Source organism: Pteropus medius, unplaced genomic scaffold (genome assembly GCF_902729225.1).
Source record: "Pteropus medius unplaced genomic scaffold, Ma_sr-lr_union100, whole genome shotgun sequence".
NCBI lineage: Eukaryota > Metazoa > Chordata > Mammalia > Chiroptera > Pteropodidae > Pteropus > Pteropus medius.
Genome location: NW_024349798.1, coordinates 16,377,577 through 16,392,973, shown reverse-complemented (window position 1 = coordinate 16,392,973; position 15,397 = coordinate 16,377,577). Strand labels below are relative to the sequence as shown.

The following is a 15,397-nucleotide window of genomic DNA, read 5'->3' as shown; positions in this document are numbered from 1 at the left end:
AAGCAGTTCTTGTCCCTCCTAAGCAGCCCCCACCCAGAACCCACGGCCCCATAAACGCTTCCACGCAGAGCTTCCTGGGGGTTCTGAGTTAGTCACATTTTCTTGAAATTACAGCCCGAATGGGCAGCCAAGGATGCAATTTGCATTTCAATGATTGCTTTTATTTACAGGCTGGGAGCTGCTTTGCATATTCGTGTGCAGAGAGCTTGTGTTCTGGCAATCCTGTTTACTAACCTCTGAGGGTTATTAAATTCAAGGGCCCCCCAACTGACTGGTGGTCCCGGCACCCTTGAGAAATGAAGATGATGAGGTGGTGTTAACTTGGAAAATATAACTGAGGGTGAGGTTGCCGTTTTAGAAAAGAGCTTTATGTCAGGAAACCTTGTAACAGTTTAATCCTGTTGGAGCAGGAAATGCACCAGCGGCTATAACTGGAGTGGGCCGGGACACAGTGTAACACTAGGCCCCTGCCAGACACGGGGGAGGCCAAACCAGGGGTGCAGTGGAAAGGTCTTGAGGTGGAGTTGGGAGAAATGGGTCTAGTCCCATCTTGGCCTGTAAATTCCAGTAAGCCTCCGGCCAAGCCGCCTCTCACCTCAACTTTCAGTCCCCAGCAGGACAACGAGAATCACGATTGTCTTTTTAATAATTATTATGCCCTGTGTCCCAGGCACCTTGCCGGGCGCTTTTCATGTATTTTTCACACCAGCATTGTGAAGGCGGCACTGTCATTATCTCCATTTTACAGACAAAGAGACTGAGGGTCAGAGAGGTCAAGGAATGGCCAGTGTCACGGAGTGTGCTGTCTGGCTTCCCTCCCACTGAGGTCTCCTGATCTGGACAGAGAGATGGCAGTGTGAATTCTGGGTACTGCGCTAGTAAACATGCCCAGGACGAGGAGAGCCCCTCCCTACCTACTCATCTTTCCTTTCCATGCATCTTTAGAGAAGATGGGTTGAAGATGCCTCTCATCATCTGGGCACTGGGGGGGGGACACTGCAGTGGAGGGCGAGTGGCCTCCGATGAGCCCTGATGATAGTGGGCACAGTGAGGCCGGTCACAACGGTGTGTTGGAGAGCGGGTCTCTACCCCTTACATCTCCTTTCACACGGTGGGTAGGGCGATGGGACACTGGCTCCCATCTGGTTTCGGGGTGTCCTGGATCCGACTCATCAGAGATACCCAGTTTCAGGGCACGCAGGCTGGCCTGGTGTCCTCCAGCCTGGGTTCCTTTTGGGAAAATCGTCCTCACAGTGAGGTTCTCACTTAGAGAACCTGATGGGAGATGGGGATTGTTTCGGGGTTCCGAGGCCAGGCCACCCCCAAAGGCATCTCCCCTTCACGCCACTTCAGGGACCTCTTTGCTCGGTGTGTGAAGAGGGAGGCTGGGAACCAGTGGTGGACAAACACCTGGGCGAGCCCCACTTCCAACTCCATCTCCATGGCAACCGCCCCTCCTGGAAAAGCAGTCAGAAAAGTTCCCGGGCTCAGACGCGGGAGCACATTACCCCATCTCTTATTAGTTACCGGACACTTTATATAAGTGCTTGCCCTACGTTTACTACTGTCCTAAACCCTAATTATTAATTATTTTAATCCTTGCAACGGCCCCACTCGGTGGGTTCTGTTATCCTCATTTTGCAGATAAGGAAACTGAGGCAAGAAAGGTTAAATCAGCTGCCCGGGGTCACTGGATGCTAGCGAGTGGCAGGAACAGGATTTGGAAGTGGAAGTTCTCATTCGGAGGGACACGGTGCTCGCTGAGGGCCCAGGCTAGGGGAGCCAGCCCTGCACATGGCCTGCAGGCAGGCAGTGCTGTCTCTCGTGCAAGGAATCTGGCCTGCATTCTCTCCAGCCTCGGCAGGCCCCAGCTCGCGGAGAGATGGAGGTGTTCCACTACCTGCTGGTGGCTTCTGGCCCCACTGCAGGCAGAGAGAGAGGGAGAGAGGGATGAGGGAGGGAGGGAGAGAGAGAGAGAGGGAGAGAGATGGATGCAGTGTTTTAAGAGCATCTGAATGAGTCACATTCTGAGAGCCTGGCTGGCAGCAAAGGTAATTAGTATGAGAGCCGAGTCTCGCACATTCGTTCACATTTATTCATCACTCCTTTAGAGGAGCTGCACACCCCCATCCCACGGGTTTGTTGCCATATATTCATCCTGTCCCGATCAGCCTTGCCTGGCGGCTGACTCGAAACCTCTAATCGGTATCGTTCAGTTCAGGGTTCCTGGGCCTGTGGTGGGTCGAGGCGCCAGGTGGCTAGTGCAGCAGGATGGGCTTACCTGACAGTGGGCACTGTCTGCTTGGTCTCGGGTTGGGGTGCTGGCGCCCGAGGATGTGTCCAAGCCCCTCATTCCTCAGTGTGTCCCGACATCTGTGCATCCTTGGGGCTTGTTGCAAGGCTTGTGGAAATGGGGGGCTGGGCCTCCCCCAAGAGTCTGCTGCTGTTGCCCGTCCAAGGATCAAACTTTGATTTAAACCTCAGGCCTTCCCTCAGTCCTCTCTGTGAGTTGGCAATGAGAACATCTGCCCTGCTGATGACGTGGGGGTTGGAGAGCATATTTAGCGATTCATTCATTCAGCAACTGGCGGTGAGCCCTGCCCACGTGCCAGGCACTGGAGAATCGGCAGGAGAAATGTTGACAGACAAGAGCTTGGGGTGGGGTGGGGGAGGGTGGGGGGACAGACCAAAAGAGTAATAAAAGAACTGAAAATTGCGGCACGTGGGACAAAGACAGAGATCAGAAGTACGGCACAGAGCATCACGGGGGTGGGGAGGACCTAATTCAGATAGACTGGCTGGCAAAGGGCTCGCCAGGTGACATTTCTAGAGCTCTGGTCTGTAGTAAGAGTCCAGAAACAACGGCGCAATTGTTTGTCTCTTGGCTCCGCTGCTTTGTAGTTGCGTGACCTTGGACGAGCCGGCTGACCTCCCTGTTTTATTTCCTGTAAAATGGAGAGAATAGTACTTGCTTCATAGTGTCGTCGCGCGGATTATAAAGGCGTTAACATATACGTGAAGTGCATAGCAGAGCGCCTGGAGCATAGTAAGCGCTATGAGTTAACAGTTATTGTCACTGTCGCTATGGCAGTAACAGAAAACTCTGCGGGGCAGTTCGGAATCCCCCAGAAATCCTAGATGAGCCAAACTCAGCCTCATTCTGTGAGGCGGTATATACCCCTCGCCCTTATCCCCATGGACGGTGTTCTATAGAGCGGGGTGGCTGCCAACACATACATAGGCGTCCTTGGCAATGATAAAGACCCACTTGAGACAGCTGGAACCTACTAAAGCCCCTGGCTGCCTAGATTTTGGGTACAGAGGACTTCTTGGAAGAAGAGGGGCTACGGGATGTTGGAGGAATAATAGAACTCTGGTGGCGAATAACACGAACCCCTCTCAAACCGGCTTAATCCTCAAAAGGGATGTTAACTGGCTGCTAGAACTGCCAAGGCCCGGGTGTATCCAGCTTCAGGCAGAGCTGAATCCAGCCCTTGGGTGTATCAGGACAGTACGCCATCACCTGGCCGTTTCGTCTGGGTCGGCTTTACCCTAGAGCAGGTGCTCTCCCTGTGGTGGCAGATAGGCCTCTTAGCTCGATAATCCCAGTAGAAGGAGAATACCTCTTCCCAGTTACTTCTCCCAAATATTCGAAGGCTGGTTACCCTGGGTCTGGGTGGGGCCGTGTGCCTGTCCGTGAACCAATCCGTGTGGCCGAAGGGCGGGATAACTGCTCTCATTGGCCAGGCCTGGGTCAGGGGCTCTGATTGGCCAGGCCTGGGTCAGGGGCTCTGTGCTGGGGCTCCAGGCGGGGCTCTCCAAAGGAGAATCTGGAGCTCTTTTCAGAGATGGGAGAAATGGATGCTAGGCAACAAAAACAACAACAGCTGTCCCAGAAAGAGAGGGTTCCACCCTCAGGAATGAAGGCAGAAATCAAGGGTGTGTCCATTTACCACGACAGAAAGGGCTGGGAGCTAGGGACTTGGCCTCCCGCCAGGAGGACGCAGCACGGGCTCAGGAGCTTGGTCTCCATCTTGGGTTTTTCATCATCCTTGTTGGTTTCCCCTTTATTGCAAGGCCAGTCAGGAATGGGGAGGAGCTGGGGAAGCCGAGTCCCACATTTGAAGGCCAGGTTCTTGCAAGGAAGTGACACAGGGTGCAGGCCTGAGGCTGAGAGGCCTGGCTGGTTTCTTGACATCTTCCCCATCAACCCAGACAAGGGTACAAACCAGGCTTAGTGGAACTACTCACATCTGGGGCTGGACAATTCTTTTTTTGTGGGGGCGGGGGATGAGTGCGTCCTGTGCACAACAGGATGTTTAAAAGTGTACCTGGCCTCTGCCCACTAGATGTCAGATGTACCTGCCTCCCCAGTTGTGACAACCAAAAATGTCCCTAGACATAGCAGAATGTCACCTGGGGTCACAATAGGCTCTGGCCGAGAACCACTGGCCTAGAGGGCATGTGGGGAGAGGGCTGGTGGTCGAGACTCCGGAAGCACATTCCTAGCCACACGGGGGGTGCGGTTGGCTGTTGCGTGAACTGGAGAGGTTGCCTGTGTGTGTCCCCTTGTTACTTGCTGAGAAGTCACTTACTCGCACTTGCCATTGATGAACTATCTGGGGGAACGCCACCGTAGGGCCCCTCCACTGTCTTGGAGGGGCTGCTGGCATTTTGTTCTGACATATCCGGTTCTTCGGTTTTCATCCCCGGCATGCTTACAGGCCTTTGTGACAAAGCAGCTCTGGCCAGGAAGATATTTTTCCCAAAGGTGGTCTGTTGGGATTATGGTGCTGGGTGTACAACGTGAGTTATGTCGACGAGCAGTTTTAACATTTCAAGAGATGGGTATTTCAGTGTGTTGAGTTTTCTTGTAAGTGAGTAGACTTAAGGGATTTGGTAAATAAATAACTGGGATGCCTGTTAGGAGCATCTCTTGCCAGACACCTTCCCTTCTGAGCCAGCCTCCTCTCTTCTATAGGCAAAGGTGATGGTCCCCGAAGCACCAGGCTCCTTCTCAGTCGGTGGCATCAATAATTTATCCCAGTCAATGGCCCCACGGCCAAGGCAGCGTAGGAGATGCTCACGAGATCCTGTAACAGAGCAGAGAGAGGTGGTCGATACCGCATTTACTTAGGGAAGCCCCAGGGACCTGCTGGAGCTGCCTGGTTACAGCCCCACGTGCGGGTGGAGCTAAGGCCATATGACTGGCTGGAGCTGCCTGGAAACTGGCTTGGGAGCAGCGCTGTGCAGGCCGGGGCTTTCTGAAGGCCGGGCTCCCTTCGAAAGCGAGCAGCAGTGCTGGTGGGTACAGGGAAGAGTCCCGGTGACTTCGGTGTTTACTCGGCATCTACTCTGCGCCAGCTCTGGGCGCCGAGTCTTCGCCCGTGGTGCTCATCCTGGCGATTTCGCCCCCCAGGGGACATGTGGCAGTGCCCGAAGATCTTTTGGGTTGTCACAATTGAGGAACGGCGTTTGCTTTGGGCATCTGGTGGGGGGAAGCTGGGGATGCCGCTTAAACCTCCGAAGTACACAGGACAGGCTCCGAAACAGAGAATGGTCCCTCGCAAAATGTCAGCACTTCTGAGTTGAGAAAGCCCGGCCTCTGCTGATAGACAAGACAGACAGTGTCCCCGACCTCCTGCGGCTCGCGGGAGAAAGGCAGGAAGGGAGGAGAGGAGGAAAGGAGGGGAGAAACAAAGTAAGCAGGCCCAAAGATGACAGATAGGATTAGAGCTAAGAAGTAGAGAGGAGGCTCTGGTAGAGAGGAATGGGGGTGTGACCTTGGCCAAGGTCCGGGTGGATGACATTAGAGCTGAGACCAGCGACGGGAGGAACATCCTCCTGAACAGAGGGAGCAGGAAGGACCGTGGGAGACTAAGCCGGTCCCCAGTTTGCATGGGGGCCGGGGTGCCAACGAGCACCCTGCAGGCATCCCCAGGAGACGTGGTGGACGGGCGTGGAGTGAGAGGGTGGACCGTCTGGAAATCTCTGGGGGGTGGGGGTGGGGAACGTGGAACCCAGGAGTGTGCGGCACTGGATCTGAGGAGCTGAGAGGCTTCCAGGAGCTGGGTTGTGTGACCTTGGGCCCGTGTCCTAGCCCGGGGACAGTGTTGTCACTCGTGTGAGGACTGGATGTGTTGCGGGCCTGGCCCCGAGCGAGTCGTCGCTGTTGCGGGTGATGCCTGCCTTCCTCCCGGCAGGCCTGGGCCCATGACTGTGTCTTTAAAGTTTCATTTTATTCCCTTGTTTTTCGAGCGGTCAGACATGGCCTCAAATTCAAAGACGGAAAGGGTATTCAGAGGAAGCGAGTCTCCCTCTCACCCTCTCTTCCAGCCGCTAGCGACAGTGATTCATGCTTGTTCACCCCGCCCAGCCAGGGGTGCAGATGGGCGCCGATCCATGCACCGCCCCACCCCCACGCGCCACGGCTGGCTGTGCTGCTGCGGGGAACGGGGCCCTTTTCCTGAGTGTCCACAGGCACCGTCTGGGCTGGCAGGTTTGCAGTGAGGTGGGTTTAAGGCAGTCAGGAGAGTTGGGGGGGGTGGGGTCTGACGATGCATCGATCTTTCCTCTACTACCCCGCAACTTCTCTGCCCTGTTCCTGGCGACAGCGAGAAAGATGAGAACCCACCCAGCCCTCGCCTTCCTCCTGCTCTTCGTGATCGCCTCCGGGGCCTCCGAGAACGCCAGCACGTCCCGGGGCTGCGGGCTGGACCTCCTCCCTCAGTACGTGTCCCTGTGCGACCTGGACACCATCTGGGGCATCGTGGTGGAGGCGGTGGCTGGGGCGGGCGCCCTGATCACGCTGCTCCTGATGCTCATCCTCCTGGTGCGGCTGCCGTTCATCAAGGACAAGGAGAAGAAGGACCCCGTGGGCCTCCACTTCCTCTTCCTCCTGGGGACGCTGGGCCTCTTCGGGCTGACGTTCGCCTTCATCATCCGGGAGGACGAGACCATCTGCTCGGTCCGCCGCTTCCTCTGGGGCGTCCTCTTCGCGCTCTGCTTCTCCTGCCTGCTGAGCCAGGCGTGGCGCGTGCGCCGGCTGGTGCGACACGGCAAGAGCCCGTCGGGCTGGCAGCTGGCGGGCGCGGCGCTGTGCCTGATGCTGGTGCAGGTCATCATCGCCGTCGAGTGGCTGGTGCTGACCGTGCTGCGCGACGCGAAGCCGGCCTGCGCCTACGAGCCCATGGACTTCGTGATGGCCCTCATCTACGACATGGTCCTGCTGGCGGGCGCCCTGGGGCTGGCGCTCTTCACGCTGTGCGGCAAGTTCAAGAAGTGGAAGCAGAACGGGGCGTGCGTCCTGGTCACGGCGTTCCTGTCCGCGCTCATCTGGGTGGCCTGGATGACCATGTACCTCTTCGGCAACGCCGAGCTGCGGCAGGGGGACGCCTGGGGCGACCCCACCTTGGCCATCACGCTGGTGGCCAGCGGCTGGGTCTTCGTCATCTTCCACGCCATCCCCGAGATCCACTGCACCATCCTGCCCGCCCCGCAGGAGAACACGCCCAACTACTTCGACACGTCGCAGCCGAGGATGCGCGAGACGGCGTTCGAGGAGGACGCGCAGCTGCAGCGGACGTACATGGAAAACAAGGCCTTCTCCATGGACGAGCACAGCGCAGGTAGGTGACCCGCCGCCCGCGCGGCCGCTTCTTTCTCTCCCGCGGGGGACGGGTGGTCCAGGGGGTCGGTCCTGGCAGAGCGGAGCCCACGAACGGGGACTCCTGTCAGCTTTTACTTATCAATAAATAAATACAGTTTTATATTTAGTTCAGGTTCCCCCCCCCACCTCCCCATCAACTGCCAACTAATTTAATATAAAAAGCCAGGTTTCTGCCTTCTTTTGAACAAGTTGGAACAAGTTGGATCTGGCAAGGCCGGGGATCGGTTCCCAGCTAGTAGCAGTCATCTGGGCCCGGCGAGAAGGCCTCGCCTCTTACCCCTCACTGGGTGGCCGGGGCTGTCCCTCTCCATGGGGATCCGCTTCCTGTTTACCGCACTCCCCACCGCTCCCTATTGTCCCTGACCCGGCCACTCTAACACGTTGACATTAATTGCCTGGCCTCCCTGGAAGTGTTTGTGTTTGCAGCCTGTGTGCTAGACGCTAAGGCACAAGGCTGGTGTCCCCTGCCCTACCTCCGGCACCGACAGCGTGACTTTGGGCCCTGCAGTCAGATGTCTGGGTTCGGATCCTGCAGCCGCCACTTCTTAGATGTGCTGTTTGGAGTGAATTAGTTCACCTCTCTGAGCCAGGTTTTCTCATCTGTAGAACAGGAATGAGAGCGTGTGCCTCCGGAGCTGTCCCGAGAAGTAACGTGCTGAGCGGGACGCTTCGAGGGGCTCCCACGGCACCCGGCACGTTGGATGTGTGTCTTGAGTGGGTCCCCCTGAAAGCGGAGCCTAAGGCTTGGTGTAGGCGGTTGACTCCGGAGGTCGGGATGGGAGTCACCTCCAGGAGCCCAGAGGGTCTTCGGGGATGAGCAGAGGCCAGGAGCCTGGCCAGTTTCTGTGGTCCTCCGGCTCCGCCTCTTCCTCGGCTCCCCTGGGAACGGGGTCCTGCTCACCTGAGCCCCTGGACTCCCCCGCCACCTCGGTGGTAATGGGGACACCTGAAACGGATGTAAATGTTTGTACATTGGGGAATTGGTCTGTCACTTTGTCAGGTTCTCAGAGCCATCTGTGACCCCCAGAAGGTTAAGAACTTGATGGTCTGGTTTCCTTGCAGTGAAATGGGGGTGCCGGAACCACCCAAGTTTTAAGTCTTCAAAAGTAAGGATGTCCGACCTTACTGCGTGCTTTTCACGAGCCAGGTACCATTCGGAGCATTTTGCCTACAACGACCCAGTGAGGTCCACATAGCAGACAGGAAACTGAGGCACAGAGCGGCTAAGAGCCTTGCCCAGGCGGCAGAGCCGGGCTGCGAACCCGCACAGACGGACTCCAGAGGCCCCGCGCTTGACCGCTCTGCCGCAGAATCACTCTGCCCTTCCCCAAGCATGTTAGTGTCCCACATCTCACTGACGCGTCAGGCCGACTCTGTGCGTTCGGAAGACGGGTTCTCGGGCCCATTTTACAGAGCAGGAAACTGAGGCGACCTGTTCAAGCTCGGGCTGGAAATGCAGAGCGGAGCAGGGAGGGGGAAAGTTGGTTTTCTGCATCCCATTACGTGCACCCTTCCCTGCGAAAATGCAGCCAATACTTCATAAGATCCAGAGATCAGAGGGAACCAGGTTAGTACCAGCAGTGCCGGGCCTGGCCCAGAGGGGCATGTGGGTCCAGAGGTGCCCGCACCCTAACTAACTATTTCATACCCTTACGTGTACCAAAGCCAGGTAACGCGTCTTTCAGTCCCCTTCTTTCTTCTCCAAAACAAAAATAGCTTTATTATTCTTTTCTGATGGCAAAAGATCCATAATAATCACATAGAAGGTCCAGCAAGTGAAAATAATAAAAATGGCTCAAATCCCATTGCCCAAAGGCTGCTCCTGCTGACTGCTCCCACCTTGCAAGACATCTCGGTGAACACACCCCAGCCCCCCCCAGACACAACACACACACACACACACACACACACACACGCGCTTTGACACTCCCATAAAGCCATTCTTAACCTGGGCAGCTTAAAAAAAAAAATCCCCATTCATTCTGATGAAATCTGTTCAGGTTTAGGTGTTTTTCGAGCTCCCCAAGTGATTCTAAGAGGTTAGTTAGCAGCTCGAGACCCCAGGGCCGAGCGGTGCTGTGCAGTGTGCGTGCTTAAATCAGTGTCATGGCTGGAGGGCTTTCCAGGTCGGGGGCCCTTTTCGAGATGCAGAGCTTTCCATGACGTGCCATAACATAATCTAGTGTCCTGATCTTTAGCTGGCGAATGTTCTGGCTTCCCATATAAAGTCATGCTGCAGGGAACATCTCCGTGGCCTTAATCAGTGAACTCCTTGCGAGAAAAAAATTCCTAGGCTGCTCCTACAGGTGCGTCAGAGAATCTGCAACTTTAAATCTTAGTCTATACTGCCAGACGGCATCCCCAGAACGGTGAGCTAATATACGGACCCCCTTAATCATCGTAGGAGAGCCCTATTTCCCCACTTATTCACCGACCTTGGCTGTTGTCAGACTTTTCCTTTTCATAGCCATTCTGCATCATCCCAAACGTGTGTCCACCAAAATTCACATGAGACCAAGCAGGGTGGGCTCCAGGCAGCGCTGGTTCCCCCAGAAAACTCACAGCGGCTAAACTGGCAGCCTCGCTAGGACCACCTTTGTTCTAGAATCCCCTGCTCCGCTGGCTGGGGGGACGCCTGGGCACACTCCCTTGCCATCATGAGAACAGCTGTTGGCATCTTTGGCGTTGACCTCAGCCAGCTTATATTTTAGGGAACCGGGACCCACAGCCTCGCCTCTTCCTCTCGCATTTTAAACAGCCAGCCTTTCAGGTTCTCGTCCCCTAAGCGTCCGTCCGTCCCTGACTCGTCGAGAGGTGGGAAGGCCATTCCCCAGGCTGGCCTGTGGCTCAGCCGTGCCCCGGCGACCTCCACTCGCTTCTTGTCTTCCCCCGAGAGAGACCCCCCGATATATACTTCACCAGCCTGCTTCTTATTAATAAGTATTTCAACAAGGCATGAGGTATGTGAGTAAAAAGATGAAAATACACCAAAGGATGTAGCACCTCCGATCACATCTTGGACAGCGTGAACAAGGCGCATGAAATGTTCGCCTCGCGAAGGAGCAGGAAAGAAAAAAGAAGAGCTTTCTTTCTTCTGTTTTGGGCTCAGGTCTCGTTAGGACCCCGGGCCATTTAAACTCTGACCTTTAGCTTCCCAGTGGCGAGCTCGGGGTCGGCTTTGGGGCGGAGTCTCAATAGGGGAAAGCTGGCATTCAGCCTAGGATCTTTGATTCCTGTGGGAACCCCCCTTACGGAGGAGCCCTGCTTACCCTTCACAGCTGACTGAGGTCAGAGTGGGGTGTTAGTTGGGATTCTTGATGTTGCGAGTAATAAAAAAAAAAAAAATCTGTTTTGAATCGGCTTAACCAAAACAACAACAGCAAAACTAACGTGCTAGGGATCAAGCAAGCTTCAGGAATGGTTGGATCCAGGAAGCTCAAGGTGACAAGATCTGGTCTCTCTGCATCTCTTGGTTGTTAGCATCGTGGTACCCCACAGCTCTAGGCTTCTCCCAGTAGAAAGGAGGAACATTTCCCAGGATGCCTGAGCAAAAATCCCAGAGTTCTCTCTGATTGGACCTGATGGCCCTTGCCTGAACCAGTGAGCACAGCCAGGGGAGAAGGCAGCCAACACTCAGGGAACTAGAATGTGGGAGAGATGTTTACCAGAGGAGAACCCCAAATCCACTACCGAGAGGGACCCTTGGGCCGAGGTGTCCCACGGCTACTCAGCATAACGGGCTGCTGCGTAACGGGCTGCTGAAGGCTTGGAGGTGCTAACACAAAAAGGGTTTTTCTAAGAGTGACTTGGGACATGCATTCCCCCCCAGCCTCAGTTTCTTTGGTCCAGTCTGGGCTGAGCTGCCCTTCATGCCACTTCAATCCAAGTTGCTTCTGAGTAACTAAGTATGGTGGTCAAAAACATAGTATTTGGAGCCAGAATCGTGTCGTGGTTAAGAACACAAGATTCTCTGCCTAAGTTTGAATGCTGGTTCTGCCACTTACCAGCTGTGTGACCTTGGACAAGTTATTTAATCTCTGTGCCCCATGTAAAGTGGAAATAATAAAAGCACTATTGTGTTACAAAAAATTAAATAATATGTAGACAGTACTTTCTAGAGGGCTGGGCGCTCTGTGAAGGTTAACTGCATCACCAAGGTTGATTTGGGTCCCTGCCCCAAGGAGTGTGTAAACGTCCCAAACTCTCTTGCTACTTTTTAGCCAAAAAAGTGTGACTCCCTTCAGAAAGACTTTTAGGAAAGGCTTTTCTTAGCAAAGCGAGATTAGTGCCTTCAATGAGAATGAAGATGATGAAGATGCCATCACACGACTGAGATGGACTTTTGGGTTTGATTTTTTTATAGTACTTCTAGTTTCTCCATTATTTTTTAATAGACTTTTTTTTTTTTTTTTGAGCAGTTTTAGGTTTATAGAAAAATTGAGTGGGAAATACAGGGAGTTGTCATATGCCCCTCCCCTAATAGGTTTCCCTATTAGCGACCCCTTGTGTTAGTCTTACATTAAAGTGTTGCAGTTGGTGAATCAATGCCGATACATAATTATTAACTAAAGCCCACAATTTACATTTTAGAGGTCACTGTTTGCACAGTTCTATGGGTTTGGACAAATGCATCATCATGTCACGTATCCACCATTATAATATCATGCAGAACAGTTTCACTGTCTAAAAATGCCCTGACGTCCACCGACTCATTACCACCCCCCACCCAGCAATCACGAAGCCATTTACAGTGTCTATAACTTTCCCTTTTCCAGAATGTTATAGTTGGAATCATACAGTGTGTAGCTTTTTACAGACTGGCTTCTTTCACTTAGCAATATGCATTTAAGTTTCCTCTGTGACATTTGTGTAATTTGCTTTATTCTCTATTTAAAAAGCGCGGATCTCTCAAAGTACACAGCCGCTAAGCAACGCCATGTACCCGCCTTTCAGAGGTAAAAAGTGTCGACCTGTTTTGCCAACTTTGCCTCAGATCTCCCTGTTTTCTCTTAGAAGTAACCCTGCCCCAACTGGCGTCCCTCTGGGCTCCTCCCCGCCACTGTCCCTTGCATGTATCCAGAGACAGCGGACAGCGGCGAAGGGTCTGGTGTTGAACAGTGTGATGCCGAACTTGACGTGAATGGGAATCTGTACCACGGGGGTCTTTGTCAGAGGAGACCGTCTGAGGGATTCGGAGGTGCTTCCTCGTCACCCACAGCCTGCAGGGACTGGCGGGGGAGGGACAGAGGGGCAACCCTGCCCCGCCCCCAACCCTCCCCGTCCCCTTCGGGGGCCTGCTGCTTGGAGTCTACAAACTTCCCAACCTCGGAGAGATAGGTCAGGTTCCAAGAGCGCCAGAGAACAAAGCCCCTTTGTGACTTTTGTTTGGAATCAGGCTTGGTGACAAAGTAGGGGGTGGGGTGGGCGGGCACCAAAGGCTGTGTGCAGGAGCAGTGATGCAGGAGAAGAAAACAAATTTGTGTCTTTTTTTTTTTTTAATTCTTTTTGGTGTTTCTCTGTTGCTTTTCCCTCCCTCAGCCCTGCGGACAGCAGGATTTCGTAATGGCAGCTTGGGAAACAGGCCCAACGCTCCGTTTAGAAGCAACGTGTATCAGCCGACCGAGATGGCCGTCGTGCTCAACGGCGGGACCGTAAGTATCCAGAGGCGATGTTCTGGCGGGAAGCCTAAGAGTGGTCGGTGAGGGGGGGACCCACAGACAGCGGCTCGCGTCGACACCCCTGCAGCTGCATGCATGCGAGGCTTCCGGCCCCTTGCTCCAGGCGCAGATCCGCCCGTGCCTAGTGCACCACCGGGAGATTCGTTTGCAAGAGCCCCTGTCTCTTGTGGCTCCTCTACCCAGAGAATTCTCTGCTTTCATGGCACAGAAGCCACCTCCACTCTCTCCCTGGGAGGTGACTTTTAGGAAAAGCCCAGAATTAGGAAGCCCTGGCGGAGTTTGCTGACATCCAGCCTAGTTTAGGCCCCCTTCAGCCTCCCCCATCTCTGTCCCAGACAGATACCGGGTACCCTTCCCCTACTCCTTAACTTAAGAAGTGGAGGCGATGATCATTTCTCTGCCTCGAACTCAAAAGCAGGTTTACTATCTGATGCCAAACAGACCTTCAGCAGAATCGTCACTGTTTATGTTTGCCTGCGTGGAATGACATCATTTGATTTCTCCAGCGGTCCAGACACACTCTCATTCCCACGTTTAATTTTCCAAACATAGCTCTGTGCTTCTTCCAGAAACCACGCATGAGCCGGCTTACGTGTGACCCTTGGGTTCCCATCTTTTCTCTCATGTGCAGTTAGTTCCCTAATTCGACCTGGGCTGCTTTTGTTTCTGATGTTAAGTCAGGGATGGTCTTTGCTCTCGGAGGGAACTCTGGTTCTTCTGGCCTTGCTGAATGGCCTGCCAGGGCATTGGTCTGCACGGGTTTGGGACGGTCTCAAAGACAAAAGGACTCACAGATTTGCATTCTCAAGACCCCCTGCCATCCGCGGGGCGGTTTGATTGTTGGGTGCCAAGACAAGCCTGACTCAGAGGCAATCAGCGCCTGTGTGTTACAGTACACACGGTTAGCAGGAAGCCCTATCTCTTAAGCCCCTCTGGTCCCTTCAAGGCATGAAAGCCCCTGGACTTAGAAAGTGTAGGTTTCTGGGTAAGGAAACACCTGTGTCTGGGGTGCATGGTTACAGAAAAGGGGAGCCGGCCCTCCCGAGGACGGAGCAGCGTGACACACCGTGGCTGCTGCTTTTCCTGGGAACCCTTCGGCCCGTTTAGAAAAAGCCAGGTAGCTGGTCTTCAGCGCGCTGTTAACACGTCGGTGTCTGACGCAGACTTTGCAAAGCACCGAGTTCTCAGTGTGTTATCCTTGTTTCTAGATCCCAACTGCTCCGCCAAGTTACACTGGAAGACACCTCTGGTGAAAGACTTAAGTTCCAGAGAGTAAGACTCTGACCGATTTTAGTCCCTGGCTGTGTCTTTCTTGAGGGGGAAAGCACTAACCGCAGCCTAACGAGGCCGCCTCCCAGCCGGGAGGTCTGGAGATCCCAGACGAGGCGGTTTCGTGTAAATGTGAACACTGCTGAACCGAAAAGCTAACACCGACTGCCCTCCCCTCCCCCTCGCCACACACGCACACACACACACACGCGCGCACACACACACGCGCGCACACACACACGCACATACCAAACCAACCTCAACCCCTGCAAACTAAAGCAAAGCTAATTGCAAATAGTATTAGGCTCACTCGAAAAGGTAGCGGGGAAGCCTGAGTCACCCCTGAGGGTAGAACGGAAGCCAGTGCACAGCCGATGGGCCAGGCTGGTGGGTGTCGGTGGCACAGGGCGGTCCCCCACAGCATCGCCCCGGGGGGCCTCCTGGAGGTGCCCACTTCATTGAGGAGGGCCAGTGGGGGCCTGCACATGGTGGGGTGGGGGGGAGTCAGGAGCAGTTTCAGGAGGTCGTGGGTGCGAATCCAAGGAGAGGCCCAGTCGAATCCTGGGGTGAGCTCTCCAACCAGTAGTGGTTGGAGGGATGCTGACATGTGCCAAAAACGGGGTGCTGTCTGCAAGTCGAAGTGACCGTCACGTTTAGAAAGCGGTGGCCTTCTGTGGGCCTCTTGCTCTGGCATCGGTGGCAGGAATGTAAGCCAGCCTCCCGCCCTGGTGTTGCCATAGCAACCCTGTGGTGGGGTGGGGGGGCAGCTCCCCTCCCGTGA

At 54.6% G+C, this 15,397-nt stretch overlaps 1 protein-coding gene across 2 annotated transcripts in view; it reads left to right on the top strand.

Annotated features, from left to right (window-relative positions):
- Positions 1-14,843, top strand: part of GPRC5B (G protein-coupled receptor class C group 5 member B) — a 17,044-nt gene extending 2,201 nt beyond the window's left edge. The window contains exons 1-4 of one of the 2 annotated variants that reach the window (XM_039885487.1): positions 6,030-6,511; positions 6,615-7,628; positions 13,208-13,320; positions 14,556-14,843. In XM_039885487.1, coding sequence (XP_039741421.1) covers positions 6,623-7,628; positions 13,208-13,320; positions 14,556-14,600 — 1,164 coding nt within the window. In that variant the 5' untranslated portion in view covers positions 6,030-6,511; positions 6,615-6,622 and the 3' untranslated portion in view covers positions 14,601-14,843. Of the gene's footprint in view, positions 1-6,029; positions 6,512-6,614; positions 7,629-13,207; positions 13,321-14,555 lie in introns of those variants that run through there. The other variant, XM_039885488.1, reaches the window with a different exon arrangement.
- The last annotated feature ends 554 nt before the right edge of the window (positions 14,844-15,397 follow it).